The 18,598-nt window shown below is 41.6% G+C and overlaps 2 protein-coding genes across 19 annotated transcripts in view; both read left to right on the plus strand.

The window, feature by feature from the left end:
• Positions 1-313: 313 nt before the first annotated feature.
• Positions 314-8,428, plus strand: LOC105928332 (histone PARylation factor 1). Its single transcript, XM_012865548.3, has 8 exons — positions 314-455; positions 2,403-2,586; positions 3,188-3,374; positions 3,486-3,584; positions 3,716-3,869; positions 7,573-7,660; positions 7,744-7,916; positions 8,099-8,428. The coding sequence occupies exons 1-8, from the start codon at positions 417-419 to the stop codon at positions 8,231-8,233; spliced, it is 1,059 nt and encodes a 352-aa protein (XP_012721002.2). The 5' UTR covers positions 314-416; the 3' UTR covers positions 8,234-8,428.
• A 3,871-nt stretch (positions 8,429-12,299) lies between these two features.
• Positions 12,300-18,598, plus strand: part of ank2a (ankyrin 2a, neuronal) — a 114,580-nt gene continuing 108,281 nt past the window's right edge. For 15 of the 18 annotated variants that reach the window (XM_036136890.1, XM_036136902.1, XM_036136903.1 and 12 more), the window contains exon 1: positions 12,307-12,830. In XM_036136890.1, the coding sequence (XP_035992783.1) occupies positions 12,693-12,830 (138 nt within the window). In that variant the 5' untranslated portion in view covers positions 12,307-12,692. Of the gene's footprint in view, positions 12,831-18,598 lie in introns of all 18 variants that reach the window. The other 3 variants (XM_036136906.1, XM_021318035.2, XM_021318045.2) reach the window with 3 other exon arrangements.

Consider the following 18,598-nt stretch of genomic DNA (forward strand, 5'->3'; position numbering starts at 1 on the left):
AAGGAAATGCAGTGAATTATGAAATGTTCCTTTTTCTATTACAGAGCTAAGGAATGCTTTCAGGAAATCAAAAAACGTATCACCAAGTACATCAAAATTCAAAGAGGGACAACCTTAATTATTGAGATACCTTAAAATTACTAATTTAATAAAAAGCATATAGTTGATGTTTTTCTATTTTATTTTTCACTATTTGAATCGCGATCCACGCTCCATTCGGCGGTGATAATGCACCAAAAGTTGTTCGCCAACCGCCATAAAACACAAGAGGAAGATTTCCGAGCGTGACATTTGTTTGAGAAACAGCACTTCCCCTCCCGGCTCTCCTGGGGGCGCTGCAGCGACTCAACTCGACGTTATTGTTGCTTTGACCCATCCGCCGAAGAAGACGACGACGGAGAGACAAGAGGAAGAAAATGACAGGGCGCGCAAAAAGAAAAACCAAATCAAATCAGGTAATTTTAACCCCCTCTAGCCACGTTTTATCCCTACCTCAAATAGCCACTCAGAAAGCGGACTCACGAGGTTAAGACCCTGTTGTTTATGAGCGCGAAGAGACTGAAACTACGTGCATTACTACACGCAAAGGGCAGAAGTGTTTGATGCGCCGAGTGAGGAGCAGCGGTGGGAGCCAACATGGCAGCAGCCTGCCTGCTCAGGGCTGCTGTAACCCTGCTCCGGTGACCGGCCGGCCGGACACGTCCGTTTAACCGGGTTTAAAACCCTCCTCCGCACGTGTATTTGCATATGAACGTGCCGATAATCGCTTTTGTTTTTTTTAGCTAGCGGAATTGGTTTGTTAACCTGCTAGGTTGGAGTGGCTGAATGTTGCCAATTAAGATAAGAATCCCTTTATTGGGGATTCGGGCGTGACATTGGCAAAGACACAGTGTACACGCATTTATTAGCAGTAAGAAAAAAAGAACAAACCAGTCTAAACTCAAATTGGCTCTAAAGAATCACTAAGAGTAGAAGATTAAAAAAAAAGTAAATACCAGAGTGAATAAATATTGCATAGTGGGGGGGGGAAATTAGAAGTGGAAACGACTCCAGCCTGTTTACACAACACACGATACTATGATATGCAATGTGCATGATAGTGGAGCAGCATCTGAGAGATTCATGATCAGATCAGAACCTGTGTAAACAGTTATTGAGTCTGTTGGGAGCAGCAGAGACTATAGAGCATAACAGCAGCTGGGAGGAAGGACCTGTGGAAATGTTCCTTAGAGCATCTGGGATGCAGCAGTCTGTCACTGACAGAGCTCTTCAGCTCCATGCATGGGGTGGGAGACATTCTCCATCAGTGAGGTGATTTTCCTTACAGTCCTTCTGTCTCCCACCACCTGCTCTGGGTCCAGGGGACATCCCAGGACAGAGCTGGTCCTCCTGATGAGTTTATCGAGTCCACATCAGCTCCCCGCATGTTCACCTGTGTCAGTGAGGTGGGTCTGCATCTGTGAAACTCGACCACCAGCTCCTTTGTTTTTGCTGCTTTCAACACGAGGTGGTTCAGCTTGATGTTAGTGCTGCCGGCCTGTAGCTGTTTATGTGTTTTGTCTATAGACGCCTAAATGTCCTCTGCTAAGAGGTAAAACATTTAAATAGCAATTATTACTACCACCGGGAGCAGGAGACACTTCACAGAGCACTGCAGGGAGGCTACGGCTACACCTACAGTGTCATGCAGAAGTATTCACGCCCCTATAACTGTTAGGTCTTTATGTAAACCTGTGTGATTTCAGCTCTGTATGAACCCAGCTGCTCTCTGCGTGGTGTGCAGCTACTTTCAGACCCCCTGAGTGTTTAAAGCATGTTTCTGAGTGTGGATTGAATTCTTCTGGACTGCAGAGTTCCTCAATCTCAGTCGGACTGGTTTGTGCGCTTCTCTGAAAAGCTGCTTTCCAGTCTTGCTTAGTATCAGTTGGGTTTAGGGGTGGGGTAGTAGAGGATTTAGCCATGCATGTATGATCTAAACCAATTCGTTGTAGCTATGACTGAATATTTGGGATCGCTCTCTTGCTGGAAGGGAAACTGCTCCAAGCATTTTTTTTTTTATTTCAGGATTGCTCATTATTTAGCTACATTTATTCTCCCATCAATGCTGTCCAACTTCCTGGCCCGTGTAAAGAAAAATCTCTCCACAGCATGATGCTGCCACAGCCTTTAGCCCTGGCTTACTGGTCTGTTCATTGGTCTTCATGACGTTGACCTTCTCTAACAATCCTCTTAGACCATCACTGACAGGTTAAATTACTTACAACTGTAGATTAAATGTCGTGGTTGAAATGTGGGGGGAAAAGGGTGAAAAGCTTCTGGACCATCGTATAGCAACAAAACAGACCCCAACTAATTTGTCCACTGTACGTATGACATGGATAATTCCTCTGCTTCTTCATTAGGAGTCCCGCTCAGCCAATGGACAGGTGAAGAAAGCCCGAGCTGATGAATCCAAAGCTCTGCCTCCGTCCGGAGTGGACCCAGAGCAGCGTGATGAGTTGGCTCGGCTGTACGGTTTTCAAATGCCAGAAGATCTCTTCCACTTCTGGGACCTCTGCAAGGAGCTCAGTCCTGACAACCCCCGTGGTATATACACTAGTTAAATGCAACAGAAGTCTCTTCTGCAGTAGCTGATTCTTGTGCAGCATTTTTTTTGAAGTGCTGTCATTCTCCGCAGGGGGTTGTGTTAATAGTACTGCTGCATTAATAGAACTGTCATTATTTATGACTCAGACTATGAGGAAACTAAATGATTCAATGATTCAATGTATAGATCCATGATCTATACATGTTTATGCTTCGCAATCAGCTGAAAGCTTTTAAGTGGCCCTACCCCAGTCACGTGTCTGATAGTCCTCTAAAGGTGCTCGCAAAGCCGTAACGATTGGGATGTAAACGCAGGACAGGTTTGACACAATATGATGCGATACAAAACAAAGACATCAGCTGATAAGAAACTGATCCATAAAGTGGAGGTTTTGCTTGTGTGATTATTGTGAAGCTGATCTGAAAGGGGCTACTCCCTGATCATTGTTTTGGCTCTCTGTGTCACATGCTGTTGAAGTATTTCTTGCAGTTATGTTTAATAACTTGGCATGCCTGAAGAAAAAAAAAATCAAACCTGGAAATCATTTCCCCTCCACTGCATGTGGTCTTATTCTAATTGCCTTAATTGGAACCCGTTTAGGTGCCCTGAAAGAAACTCTGGGTCTGCAGCTGGTCGGCCCTTTCGACATTCTGGCAGGAGCTCACAGAGGCGCCAAGAACCCCCAGCCCAACCTTCACCTGCATTGGAGGTACTTCTACGACCCCCCAGAGTTTCAGACTGTGCTCAAAGGGAGTGAGGACAGCCAGCACCACATGGGCTACTACAGGTATATGCTGTCACTGAAGTCCCGTAGCTTTCCAGGAGTAAATGAGTTGGCTGAACTCTAATGCTAGAAGCAGGATGAGTTTTAATTATTTTAATCGTTCACAAATGTCAGAGATACCCCAGACTCCTTTCCTTCGTTTGTTGGGGAAAATCAAGCAAAGAAGGGCTGCAGCATAACACAGATGGGAGATAACATCTTTGCAGCTGTTCAGTGAGTATTAACCACCATTATTTTCCACACAGTCAGCCGAGGAGCAAATGTGACTTTGTATTATTTCCTCTCCCATCTATTTCTTTCTTTGAATGATTCTTTGTACATGCTGCTGATCTCTTCATCTCTAGCCTGTATTTGCTGAGGAAGAAGAAAGAGAGGAGTAGTAAGAGAGCCGAGGAAGAGGCTTTGGAAAGCTTGGAGTCGAAGCTGAGGGACAAGGCAGAGACCTTAGGCTTTTCTTTAGAGCAGAAGACCAAAGGCATGAAGGAGCGGGACAGAAAGGTGACGCACAGACGGGATTTGTTCCCAGTCAACAGTAAAGAAAATGTTTTTTTAACAACTTCATTCCTTATATTGTCTAAATGTTGTATCCATCAACCTTTTCTTCCTCACCTGTCCATCCATTGCTTCATTCTTCCAATTTTTTTCCTTCCTGCTTTCCTTTCCTTCCTTCCTTCCTTCCTTCCTTCCTTCCTTCCTTCCTTCCTTCCTTCCTTCCTTCCTTCCTTCCCTCCTCTCTACTCTGTTTTAATTCCTTCTTCCTTATTTTGCCCCTTTCTTTTCTTCCTTGCTTCACTTATCTTTCATCTATTCCTTTTCCACCCATTGTTTATTTTCCCCCATAATTTCCTTCTTCCTTCCTTTTCTTTGTTTTATTTGTGCGGTTCTGGTTTTTGAGGTTCTGTATTTAAATCCTAACCTTGATACAAATATTACGTAGCTAGTATATGAATACTGTAAATTCATCGTGAACATTTTTAAATGTGGTGTTGTAATTTATTGCTTAAGTCCAAATATAAACAATATATCATTATCCAAGTTTGCAATAAAAACTTTATTTTATTTTGTATTTAAAAAATTAGACAGAAAAAGTTGACAGTTTGAAAACACTTAACAGTCTCGTGTTCAGACACAACTCTTGTTCTTGTAGTTGCTCTTTTTTCCCAAATTGTTTAGGGAAAGTAACAAAATGTAGGTAATTGAATTTAATAACTATATTCCTTAGTGTAGTTCATATGAACTTCACCAAAAAGGAACAATATTCTTTATCTATCAGATTTTAGCTTCATACATCAACTCTACAGGAAGTAGTTTTGTCATGAACAGTTTTGTTTTTGTTTTGTTTTTTCTAAATTGATTTTTGATTAGATTAAGACCTGAAATGTTTGTCAGGGGTGGAATTAGCTGTGCTCTGTTGTCATAAACTAAACCTTTGCTTTATTAAGAAAATAAAGGTTTACCAAAGTGTTGAAGAAGTGACCTGGCTGCAGTCACCCCAGGTTCTTCTCCTGAACAATGTGGTTTTTCTATTGTAGACTTCTGTATTAATAAAGACTCTTGAAACCCAACCTATATTTTAACATCATAATCTAAAATGCAGAGTTCCTTTCATCACATTGGTGGAGAGGATCATGCTATAATGCAGACGTGTCCTAGCTGACACATCTTCCCCTAATCAGTCATTCTGTCCAGTCTAACTATGTCAGGGTCTGTGTCTCCAGTGGCTGATGTTTATTTGTTGTTTCCATGGTAACTGCCTTTCTCAGTCCAGCCTCTGTAATCACATAATCCGTAAAAAAAAGTTTCTGACCTGATCCTGTAGCAGACATTCAACCTCACCAGGGAGGTCAAACCCAGTTTGATATTACATCAATAGATGTTGAGTGGTTTCATTTCATGTCTTGTTTGCATTCTTTTGTACAACACTTTGGTCATGCGGGGTGTTTTCTTAAGTGCTCTATAGATAATGCTGGATGGGACTAAATAACTTAAAATGTTTTTTAAAATCCGTCCGTCCGTCTTCTTCCGCTTATCCGGGGTAGGGTCGCGGGGGTAGCAGCTTCAGTAGGGAGGCCCATGCGTCCCTCTCCTCAGCCACTTGGGCCAGCTCCTCAGGAGGAATCCCAAGGCGTTCCCAGGCCAGCAGGGAGACATAGTCCCTCCAGCGTGTCCTGGGTCTTCCCCTGGGCCTCCTCCCGGTGGGACGTGCTCGGAACACCTCACCAGGGAGGCGTCCAGGAGGCATCCTATCCAGATGCCCGAGCCACCTCAACTGGCTCCTCTCGACGTGGAGGAGCAGCGGCTCTACTCTGAGTCCTCCCCGGATGACTGAGCTCCTCACCCTATCTCTAAGGGAGAGCCCAGACACACTACGGTGAAAACTCATTTCAGCCGCTTGTATCCGGGATCTCGTTCTTTCGGTCACGACCCAAAGCTTGTGACCATAGATGAGGGTAGGAACGTAGATCGACCGGTAAATCGAGAGCCTCGCCTTTTGGCTCAGCTCTCTCTTCACCACAACGGATCGGTACAGCGCCCGCTTCACAGCAGACGCTGCACCAATCCGCCTGTCGATCTCCCGCTCCATCTTCCCCTCATTCGTGAACAAGACCCCAAGATACTTGAACTCCTCCACTAGGGCCAGCACATCCTCCCCAACCCGGAGAAGGCACTCTACCCTTTTCCGGTTCAAGACCGTGGTCTCGGATTTGGAGGCACTGATTCTCTTTTTTTTTTTAATCCATAGATTTTAAATGCAACCAAATAACACCCTATATTTTATCAGTATTGTTATGTTCTACATTAATATTTTGATTGTGACCTTCCCAGACAGCAACAGATCATTTGTTTGAAAAAAGGTTTCCACACTGAAGCGTATTTTTTTTTGTGTGTGTCCTGTCTGGCAATGTGGCAATAAGAATAGTTGTCTTAATGCCAGAAAGAGCCCAACAGATTTTATGCTCACAAGTGGAGCATTATCGCTTTCGCCATAGTGCTCTGCTTGATTTATATATGTAAATAGTTTTATTATGTAGGGAATAAGCATTGTTTCAAAAGTGATCCAAGTCGACACAAACAACTACAGTCTTCAGTAAACTCAGCGTACTGAAGTGCTTGACAGAGGAGAACTATGGTTACACGTTGTTTCAATAAGTTTTTGATGTCTGGAAAAAAAGACAAACAAAGTTAGTCTGCTGCTTCATAGACTTGCTTTGAATCTACCCACATTTTCTGGGGATATCGGAGTGAGCGTGCTTAGCAGGTGACACACCAGATGTACAGGAAGCTACAGCAGGCAGCACAGAGTCTTCCACAGCGACTTCTAATGTAATACGGGAAAATCACAGATTGTTCAGGAAAATCCACATGTGTTAGATTAACAAAATAATGTGCAGTCTTCTAAGATGTGTGCAAGGAACAGGGATGTTTTTTGTTTAGAGAAATCAAGATCACTTGATTGATTTTTTTTTTTTTTTTTTTTTTTTTTTTTTTTTCTGCTGGAGGTTTAAAAGTCAATAGGATGGGCTATTTGGACTTGTGTTCATCCCAACATTTTGGAATTTATTGCAATAATATTAAAAAGTATTTTAAGCCACTGCATTTTTCTTTTTTTTTTTTTTTTTTTTTTCAGTAATAGACTTTATGGCTGGGACTGTGTGTCACACGGTCAAAGCTTAACAAACTCAAATACTGCTCTAAAAAAGTGCAACTTACTCCAGTTAGATGAACCATGATAGTTTTTATGCTAAGCTGCACATAACTGCGCTTAGTCATATGAAGATGTTCAATATTTTGCTGCTAACTCATAAATAACTAAAAGTGGGAAAATATAAGTATCAGTCCCAACAATATTTGATACCTTCCTAATTGTAGTGGGAAAAATCACTGCCATTACAAACATAAATTCTTATCAACTCAGCCTTTATTTATAAAGCACATTTAAAACAATCTGGGTTGACCAAAGTGTTGTACAGAGATCACAGTTGCAGAGCCTAAGATAAAAACTGAAAGCTAAAATACATAAACACAATGCAAAAAAAATAATAAAGAAATTCTTATAAAGGAAAATAAAATCACAATAATGATAAACGGTACGAAATAATTCACCATCCCTAAAAGCCATATTCTTTCATCTTTTCCGTAGCTTCGTTCCTAATAGGTCTTGGATGTTAAACGTGTTTTCCATCGTTTGTCAACACTGTAGGTGGTTACCAAGACCTTCCACGGTGCCGGTATCGTTGTGCCCGTCGACAAGAATGATGTGGGGTACCGAGAACTACCAGAAACAGATGGTGAGCTCAAGTGTCCACTGGATGTTGGTTTTACTCTTTCAATTGGGTTTTTCATCTGAACTTTAAACATTTCTTCGTACTAGCTGGTCTCAAGAAAATCTGTAAAGCCATTGCTGAAGCTCGAACCGACGAGGAACGCGTCAAAGCCTTTGGACCAATCCAGGAGATGATCACGTTTGTTCAGTTCGCTAACGACGAGTGCGACTACGGAATGGGCTACGAACTTGGAATAGACCTTTTCTGTTATGGATCTCATGTGAGTCTCTTAGACGTAACCTGCCACAACCTCTTAGTAATCATTTACCTCCACTTAGGATAATTGTTGACTACATGAAACATTAAGTAATTATGTCTTCTACACAACATGATGGCTTGGACGCTGCTAAGACACTAGATTTGTAATCAACAGCTGTTAATCTTGTGTGTCCTTTCTTCCAGTACTTTCACAAGGTTGTCAAGCAACTTCTACCGATGGCCTACAGCTTGCTGAAAAGGAATTTGTTTGGGGAAATCTTGGAGAGCCACCTCACCAGTCGCAGCCATGATAACTTGGACCAACTCTCTGCACACTAAAAGAAAAAGACTCAGCAGTCCCTTAGAAGTTCTCATTCTGGTTCTCATAAGCTTTCCCACCATGTGTCTGTGATTACTGGTGTTTGTCATGGTTAATGCTTTCTAGTGGTTCCTTCGCTGTTGTTTATGGAATCCGCTCTGCGGTGTATTGTTTGTCAGAGTTACATGTGTAATAAAGCCTTTTTTATATTTTTACATGTGTGTTGCTGCTTTGCGTCTGATTTGTTCATCTAATAAGTCTATTAGGGTGGGAAAGTGTGTCATTGCAATACCTTCTAATGGAGACAGAGGGCAGTGTTGTGAGTGGTCACATCTAAAATCAGCGTCATGACATTAGTTTAATTCAATTCAGTTTCTTTATACAGACCACTATACAACACATCATCTTACGGTACTTCTGAAAGTCAAATTAATCAAACCATACAGACAGATTCGCTACAATTTTTTTTACAGCAAAGGAAACCCAACGGATTGCATTGAGTCTTGACAATCAGCCTTCACTCCAGAAAGCATAGAACCACATGAGACAGTCATCTGCATTTTCAATGGCTTTGCAGCAATACCCCATACTGAGTATGCATGTAGCGACAGTGGAGAGGAAAACTCCCCTTTAACAGGAAGAAAAATCCTCCAGCAGAACCAGGCAGTCTGAACGGCCATTTACCTCGACTGACTGAAGGATTGAGAAGACAGAACAAAGATTAAAATTAAAAGAAGCAGAATGGGTAGCGAAAGACAATCTGCGCCACAGCTAAACAACGCCATGCCAGATGTAGCTACTATGAAGAGAAAAATGACAAAACATGGTTAAAAGTTGAAATAACAAATGGGTCAACTCAGTGGAGTGAGGGAAAGAGATATTGATGTCCTATGGCAGTCTAAGCCTATAGCAGCATAATTACAGAGATAGCTCAGGATAACTTAAACCACTCTGAGCTTTATCAAAACTGAACATTTTAAGGCTGGTCTTAAAAGTAGACAGGGTGTCTGCCTCAAACTAAATCTGGGAGGTGGTTCCACAGGAGAGAAGCCTGATAACTAAAATATCTGCCTCCCATTCTACTTTTAGAGACTCTAGGAACCACCAGTAGACATGCAGCGGTCAGGTCTCTGACGTATGATGGAGCTTGATGATTAAGGGCTTTATACATGAGAAGGAGAATTTAAAATTCTATTCTTGATTTAACAGGATTTGGACCACTCTGTAGCAGTCCATTTTGTCTCAACCCAAGCAAGATGCTTCTGACTCTGTCTTGTTCAAGAGTGGCTTGACACAAGGAATATGACAGCTGAAACCCATGTCTAGCATACATCTGTGCGTGGTGGTTTTTGAAGCACTCCAGCTGCAGTCCACTCTGTGGATCTTGCCCACATTTTTTAACTGGTTTTGTTTCACAATCCTCTGCAGGGTGCGGTCATCCCTATCGCTTGTACACTTTTTTTTTCTACCACATCTTCTCTTTCCCTTCGCCTCTCTAGTAATGTGCTTGAACACAGGGCTCTGTGAACAGCCAGCCTCTTTAGCAATGACCTTTTGTGTCTTGCCCTCCTTGTGTGAGGTGTTAATGGTCGTCTCTTGGACAACTGTCAAGTCAGCAGTCTTCCCCATTAATTGTGTAGCCCACAGACCAATTAGACTGAGAGACCATTTAAAGGTGATTGCAGGTGTTTCAAGTTAATTAGCTGATTAGTGTGGCATCAGGTGTCTTCAATATTGGACCATTTGACAATATTCAACATTTTTGAGATACTGAATTTGGGTTTTTTATTTAATTGTCGGATATAATCCTAAAAAATTTAAAGAAATTAACACTTTAAAATATATTAGTCTAAGCGTGAATACAATGTACAAGTTTCACTTTTTCAATGGACTTACTAAAATATGAACTTTTTCATGATATTCTAATTATATGACCAGCATCTGCATATCTAGTAAAGAGAAATGGCCCAAGGACTGAACCCTGTGTTGCTCCACAAGTAACCCAGAAGTTAACATGAACAAGCTGAGGTCTGTCAGATGATCAGGATTTAAACCAGTGTAATGCTTTCCCTTTATCCCTACAGCATGTTCAAGTCTTTCTAGAAGAATATAGTGTTAGCATCTTAATCATACAGAGTCATGGTGTTCTTTAGTGCTACAAATCCTAGCTATGTTTTACAGTAATCATTACATTACACTGATGGGTTTAGGTTGTTGCCTATTTTGCAGAGATGCACAGATATTTTAAGGCAATAATACAAGTCTAAACTTGTAAGGATTAGTGTATACTAACCATAAAGGAAAAGTGAAGCTGTTTTTTTATTGTGATCGTGATTTAGAATTCAAGAATTCAAAGAAAAATGAGTGCATTATAAGTTTGTCCCCATTCATGCATTAAAATATACAATACACCTTTGTTGACTATTTAGTGTCATGAACCATCTTCCATGGCGTAGTTTGTTGGAGCAGCAGCTTATCTACAGCTGAGAGGAAGCTGTCAGGAAGGCCGGCTTGGATGCTGTCTTGACCCAGTGCAGGTGGTGAGAAAGGGAGAGGGAAGGACTCTGGCAAAAATAACATCACTGTTGGACAATGTCTCCTACCCAATGCATTAAGCTGCTTGAGAGCTCCTTCAACTCAAGTCAAGTTCAAAGCATGACAGTTCAAAGTGCTTTACATCATGAAAACATAAAAACATCATAATCGCATCAAAATGGTCACTAGTTGTGAGACCAGTGACAAACATTAAACTGTATCATGTGATAACATCAATATGCATCAAATATGTTGATCAATGTCTCTGTTACTGTGAGTCAAAAGCAACTCTAAATAGGTGGGTTTTCAGTCTTGATATAAAGGAACTCAGTGTTTTGCGTGTTTTCTGGAAGTTTGTTCGAGATTTGTGGAGCATAGAAGCTGAATGCTGCTTCTCCATGTTTGGGTTCTGGGTTTGCAGTGTAGACCAGAACCAGAGAATCTGAGTGGCCCGGTAGGTGGATACAGCAACAACGGGTATTTTGTTGCTAAGCTGTTTAGTGATTTATAAACTAACAGAAGTATTTTAAAGTCTATTCTGTGAGCTACAGGGAGCCAGTGTAAAGACTTTAGAACTGGGGTGATGTGCTCTATCTTCCTGGTTTTAGTGAGAACACGAGCAGCACCATTCTGGATCAGCTGCAGCTGCCTGATTGATTTTTTGGATAAACCTGTAAAGACACTGTTGCAGTCCGGACTGCTGCATTCTAGGTGCACTAAGGAGTGCAACAACAGATTACTCCTCTCAGCAGCTGATAGAGTTTATAACCATCAGTGCTGCTAACAAACACAATTAATGTGTATCATCTATGCTGTTTTTGCAGTTTTTTTAAACTCCTGTAAAGAGTCTGTTGGTGTTGTTCTTATATAAATATTCATGCACCTTTTGCTCAGTTTTTAAAATCAACCTACTCAGCTGCACTGTCCTCCAGTTTCTTCAGTATGCTAGTTTTAATAACTGTACAATCTTTGTTTCTCATGTTATAAATTTGCTCTTTACTCCTGCTGCACCTGAAGTTCCCCACTGTGGGACAACGGAGGATCTTTTCTATTTCTTCTATTCCAACTCCACCCTCTGCTTTAAATATTTTCTTACAAACAGCAACGTTTTGCCAGGATTGTTTTTTAGATGACTACATGTCTTCTTGAAGGAACGTTTTGTCCCACGCTTTCAGAATCTTGGTATTGATTTTTATCTTGTCAGCCTCCATTAAATATGTAGCTTAGTGAAAAAGCCCAGGCCAATTTAGAGGCTGAATAATACCAAGAACGATTGTGCAGGCTACGCAAATTCAACTCAAATTACGGTCCCAATGAAAAATAGTGATTTAAAACCCTTGAACGTTTGATCATTGTTAATGTTACAACCACAGATTTCAGTTCTCTAACACCTGAGTAGAAAAAAAACACACTACCATATATTATCATATAGGGTTGCTCCATCTTGCTGAATTTAAGTAGCTGTTTCTGGATTTTACGCTCTAATTTGTATAAAATACTTAGTTTCAAACAAGCAGGCCAAATAACAGTAACCCAACACCTCTAAGACAATTCTAGCTTCCTTCTCAATCGAGCGGCGAGATGTCCGATTGTCACGGAAGGCAGCACGCATCCTGCGGAGTTTCGGGAAAGCGCATGAGACGGAAGCGCGTTCACGCGGCCGTACACATACATGCGCAGGCTCCAGCTGCACGCCGGGAGCATCCTTGCGCGCAGAGAGAGCGCTCCCTTCGCTCTGACAGTCTTCGGCAATCCCTTTGATTTGTTTTGCCCTCACATTGTGTTATCCACTGACGACGCAGAATGATGCGGGGCCCCGCGGTGCTCCGTGCGTTCTGAGGCCCGCACAGATCCACCTCGCACCGGCATAAAGAACCTTCCACTGACTGCGCCGATTTTTTTTTAAATTTTTATTATCTTTTCTGGCGGTCAGCCCAAGACGGAATGTCAAGCAGCCCCGAAGGGAGTCGCTCGGGGGGCGGCGGCTGCGGCTCCGACCGCGACTCCAAACGGGCCTCCTCGAGCAACACGTCCCCGGAGGGTGGACCTCCACCGCCGCTGCACCAGAACCGCATACGGCAGGTGAGTGTCCGTCCGTAGCCTGCGCGCTCTCTCTCTCTCTGCACTGACGGCCCAGTCAGCCGTGTAAACATCCCTGCTGGTGCTCTGCGCTTAGGCTGGGCTCTCCAAGGCGTTGCCGTGTGAGAACACACCAGATCATCATCCTCTGCAACTGGCTGACTTTGTTACACGGAATTGGCTGCTCACGAAAAGAGCATTTCTGGAGAAAAATCTCTTGTTTTCATAAAAAGATTGAAATTGAGCCGCTTTTATTAAGGTGTTAAAACAAACTCAGATAGCACTCAAATTAACACCTCATAGTTCCACCGCAGCTGCACAGATCTTATTTAGCTGTGGAGCAGATTTCTCTAGTGTCAATATGTAGTCATCTCACACTCGTTCAGACAGAATGTCTGCTTGTAACTTGTGTAAATGTGATTTATGTCTGTCTGTCTGTCTTCGCGAAGCATATTGCAAATTGATCCAGTTCTGGGGATTGGAATGGATTCATTTGATGCGATTTCTCTTTGCATCACGCTGCTCTTTATCCTTGTGCACTGTGTGGTTCTCCATGATAGCTGGATTATTTGTGTATGTGTGTGATTGCCTAATGGCGATTCTTGCCCTGTGGCCAGGAGAGCATCTTATGCGCCCCCAACCAACAATCCAAGGCGGTTCTAATGCCATAAAAAGCACTGAAAATGCTGCTTTGTGTTTTTCACTAACATAATGTCAGTTTTCTAAAACTCAAACTAGATTTTTAAAGAATATCTGTGCTGTGTAGAACAATGAAGTTCAGATTTATCTAGTAGGTTAAGTATTTCAGATTTTGAGCTATTGAAGACCTCTTGATTTCTTTTTCTAGGAGTGAAAAAAAGCCCTTTACTGAAGCACTACATCAGAGAACAACATTAGCCAACTGTGGTGTGCAGTCATATTTCCTTACAATGCTTACATTGTGCAGATGCCGAACACTGGTAGGCGCCCCAATTCTCCACCGACGCCTCGACGGGACATGCAAAAAAACAAAAACAAGAAATACAATAGCTAACTTGTTTGGGTCGGGACACAACTGAGAGAAAGCATTTAAACACATAAAAAAGTAAACTAAAAAAAATAAAAAGTTGTGAAGCGCCCTTAAGGCTCTTCTGCCCTGGGCAATGAGCCATATCAAATATCACGTATCAGAAACTAACTGTTTTTCTACAAATGGCTGCTACTGAACTAAACCGTTTTGCTGTTGCTGAATGTTTTATAGTCACAGTCAAGACCCATGCTATAGATTAAGAAGATGTAGATTATATATGCGGATTTATATCAGATTTTAGTCAACAAAGAACTTAAATGGAGGCGTTTCCATTAGGCTTTGATCAGTTACTGGAACCAATATACACCGAGGCTTTAAACACTTAAGATTTCAAAACCTCTAATAGTTTCATTTCATACCTGTCTTTCCTTAAGTGCTTTAAATGAGATACCAGAGAAGTGTTGTAGTGACTGGAGTTTTCTCTCAATGCTTGAAGTGTAAAGTGGTGCATCAGTCCCCTCGAACCCCCCTCCTTGTTGCTGTGCCCTCTTAAAGACGGCTGGCCTAAAGAAGCCTGCTACTGCTTTACTGTGTTCCCAAGAATGAAGACTTTGGCTGTCCAAAAATCGTTTAGTTTGTCATGGTGTGGAACATAAAGGTCTATTACGATCTAAAAATGTTGTAACACGTTATAATAATGTAGATAATATTATTATACCCTTAAAAAGCAAGTTGATTAAACATTTTTGTGTTTACGGTGTTAGTACTCGCTTGGCTCTTCTTTCATGTCGAGAACGGGCTTAATTTTCTTGTGTCACAGATTCAACCAGATGTCTGAAACATTCCGCAGAGACTTTGGTCCACATCAACGTGACATCATCACAAAGTGGCTGTTGATATGTCGGCTGCACATCCAAGATGCAAAACATCCGCACTGTGTTCCAGAGGTTCTCTGTAGGACTGAGATCTGGGACACTTGGGGCCATTGGAGTACAGGGAACTCACTTTAAAGGGGACATATGCTTGTCAGTTCGTCCTTTTTCACATTGTAATAATTCAGTTGGTGTGTATATAAAGTGGATCTGCAATGCTTTGGTCTGAATTCCTTGTTAATTTACCCCTACGTTCCCGCCTTTTACCCCTGTTGTGAGGTGCATCTGGGAGAAACTCGTTTCGGAGGATGGTGGAGGACTGTGTACTGAACAACTGATCATTATGACTTATCCACTTGTAGCTTTGGCATCCTTCAGCTTGGACAACAAAATCGCTCCAAGAAATAAAAATGGGGGATTGGCCAAATTGCTAAGCTGGAAGTCCATGACCTTGTTTAACAAATCGGCAGCAAATACTGTGATCTATTTATTTAAAAAAAAACGCAATAGAAAACTGAACTTGAAAAATATGACCTAAGAAGAATATAAAGCTATCTATGCAACACCTGGAGAGACTACATTACATTTTCTGCACTCTTAGAGGCTCAGAGTACACAACAAGATGTATTTAAGAGCTAAAAAAAAAGTAGATTTAGCATGCTATGTCCCCTTTAATGTTCAGAAAACCAGTTTGAGATGGTTTTAAACCTTGTGACACAAGTATCCTCCTGAAAATAGCCATCAGGAGACCGGATACTCTGTGGTCGCTAAGGGATGGACATGGTCAGTAATAATACTCAGATAGGCTGTGGTGTTTAAAGGTATATAGCCCCGTGATATGCTCATAGAAAAAGACCATAAACCGTTCGATCATGATAAAATAAGGTTATATACACCAAGCCTCCATCTTCATAGTGTTTTGATAGTCCTTTTTGAGCTGAAATAAATTTTGCTCTTGGGCGCGATTAACAAATATAAACAGACGTGGCGCCATCTAGCAACAGTATCGCAAACCTATCGTAATGCCGGTTTGCTTCATTACTAAATCACTTGTAAAGAATGCCGGACCGAGCCTGACCCTCTGCAATGCCTCACAGTAAAGTGTCAGCTCGGCGTGATCGAAGACCAACAGTTATTAATCAAATAAACTGATCTACAACAACTTTTAAGAACCTCATATCTTATCATTTACTCTCATCAATCAACTCTGCGGTCACATCTGAGCTTCGGCAGCTTTAGTATCCGCTTCAGTGAACACCAACGTTCATACTGTATTCCCAGCGACATTCCATTCTTCCCTCTAGGAATCTTTTTTTTTTTTTTGCGCTTTTTACCTCTGGATCTTGGACATTTCTTGATTGTTTTGCTGGGAGATGCTAAGAGCCGTTAGCCACTTCCTTGTTTTAACCCATGCGCAGTACGTAAATAAGCACAAAAGGCTTTATTTACTAACAAATTGAGCAAAAACAGCATAAAATAACAAAATAACAACTAATACGCCAGCAGGACATTTACAATCTTTCATAAAACGTTGTATGCAACCAGAGTGAGCTACTGATGTATACTTTCAAAAAACAGTCAAATAACGTGGCTATGCACCTTTAAATGATGGTTTTTGGGTACGAAGTGGCTCAAAGAAAACATTTCCTATACCATTCACCAACATCACCAGGTAGAAGCTTTGATAAACATAAAATTGATCCATGTTTTTTTATACCCATTTCTGATCCTAACATCTGAATGTTGCAGCTGAAATCAGGAGTTGTCAGACAACTCAAAGATTTTTTTACGATCGGTTATTGTCCAGTGTTGGTGAGCCTTTGCTCAGTGCAAACTTAAGCAAGTCTTCCTCACCTTGTCCAGGGCCTTCCATGCTGCCATGTGATTGGCTGAGTCACGTCATCAAGTCTTTGAACAGGTGTACCTAATAAGTGGCTGGCGAATGTATGTTTTTGTCTGAAAGTCGGGTGCAAGTATGGTAAAGACTCGCAATTTTCCCCAAGGTTAGGGTACGGGAAGACTCTCCTACTGAACCATGCCTAGTTTCCATCCACTCTTGATTGTGCAATCTGCGTGTTTGGCTGATGAATGTGAGTCAGGACATGGGAAAGGTTTGTTTCCTCCCTCAGTGCACTCTCTGAAGCTAATATGATTTCAGTAATGGACTTTAGTGCTACACATACACACACACACACACACACACACACACACACACACACACACACACAGAATTTGGACTCTCATTACAGGGTGGGGTTCTTAGGATCAGATACTTTGATGGATTGTAGTTTCAAAGAAGAAAAAGCATAATCATCTGTTTTGGTGAACACCTGGCTAGGCAGCAACTGGGGATACTGTAAGCGTGTTATTTGGTTATTTTAATTTCTTTTGTAGTGTCACGGCCGTGACAGTAGTCCCTACATCACAATATGAATTCCTTCTTCCCAAGGTGTTTTTTTTCACATGGTAACGTCTAGAGGAAAATCCTTTCTCAAGGCTGACTAGTTCAAATAAGTAACACTAAGTTAAAATGTTACAATAGTAAAAGACAAACTTGGTTTGAAGCTTGGAATGTCAACTCATGAAATAAAGTAGGTCACAAGCTGAATCTGCTGTGTAACCATAAGAATAACATGGGAGAAGTTCTCACTGCTTGAAAGGCAAAAAGCAATATGAAACATCTGCAAACTTGTAAAGTTGCTGTATTTGGAAAATGTGGGAATCTTAGCTTATTCATAAGCGTTAAGATCAAATTTATGTAATTGTTCTGTCTACACTGCACATATAACTCTGCACCTTAAACCTGCCCAGACCTTGCAGTTCACCCAAACCGTCGGGTCTGAAAACGTTGGGGGAGATGCAAAGATTCACCGCTTAGCTGGGAGAATCTACCATTATGTCAATTACAAGTTGTGTACTTTACATTTCACTTTGCCTCCAGTCATGTCTGTCATGTGGTGAGAAATGCTAAAACTGCATCACCCTGAACACACCATTCCCATGGTAAAGCATGGGGGTGGCAGCATAATGGCGAGGGAGTGCTTTAGTTTCAGTAAGGCTAGTGCTAAAGACTTAAAACTGGGATGGAGGCTCACCTACCTGCAGGAAAATTACCCTAGATAAACAGCCAGAGCAATTAATTTCACATGTAATTCTCTAGAGGTGCAAACCTGGCAGAGCCACGCCTTTAGGATCCTCCATGTGTAATTAAAGCCAGTGGTACTGTTTCTAGAGACATTTTTAAAATGTTCTTTAAACAAATGCTCAGCAAGGTCTTTCTGAATTTGCATTTACACAACTTGATAATGTTACACATGCTTCTTAGATTCCCTAAAGTATTTTTTTTATGGAAAGCTCTAATTATACTATTCTTCAGCCCCAGCCCTTTAGGTCTTGAAAGAATTGGGTGAGACATGGTTAGATGTGCGTTTTTCTTTGTTTTTTTTTTGCAGTTCAGACCAGCATGTGAAGGATACTAAAATAGATATTTCATTAAAGCATAATGTTGACAGGAAGTCTGCTGCAGCTATAGCAGCTCTAACATAGGTGAGACAAATAGTGAAGATGACAAAGGAACACGTGATACGAGGATCTTACTTGCAGGTCTAAAAATACTACCTGTCTCTAGTGTGGTATTCCTGGAGAAAAATAGCCTCTTTCTACCAAGGGGTCCTGTGTTACTGGGTTTTCTTTGGTTTCCCAGTTCTGTTGCTATCATTTTTATCGGCTCTGCTCTGTCTAAACCAACGTGTTATGATGCCTCTCTTCCTCTGGATGTGTGAATGTGACAACATACTCATTGAGGAATAACCACCCCCGCAGTCGCAGCTCATCTTGCGCTGCATTCCCTCCACTATTTCTGTCCGCCGTACCATTCATCTTTTCTCCAC

Source organism: Fundulus heteroclitus, chromosome 5, assembly GCF_011125445.2.
Source record: "Fundulus heteroclitus isolate FHET01 chromosome 5, MU-UCD_Fhet_4.1, whole genome shotgun sequence".
Classification (NCBI taxonomy): Eukaryota; Metazoa; Chordata; class Actinopteri; order Cyprinodontiformes; family Fundulidae; genus Fundulus; species Fundulus heteroclitus.

Coding starts and splice junctions, on each gene's coding strand:
- LOC105928332 (XM_012865548.3), top strand. CDS start 417: ATGACAGGGCGCGCAAAAAGAAAAACCAAATCAAATCAG. Junction 2,587..3,187: donor CAGTCCTGACAACCCCCGTG/GTATATACACTA, acceptor GAACCCGTTTAG/GTGCCCTGAAAGAAACTCTG. Junction 7,917..8,098: donor TTTTCTGTTATGGATCTCAT/GTGAGTCTCTTA, acceptor CCTTTCTTCCAG/TACTTTCACAAGGTTGTCAA.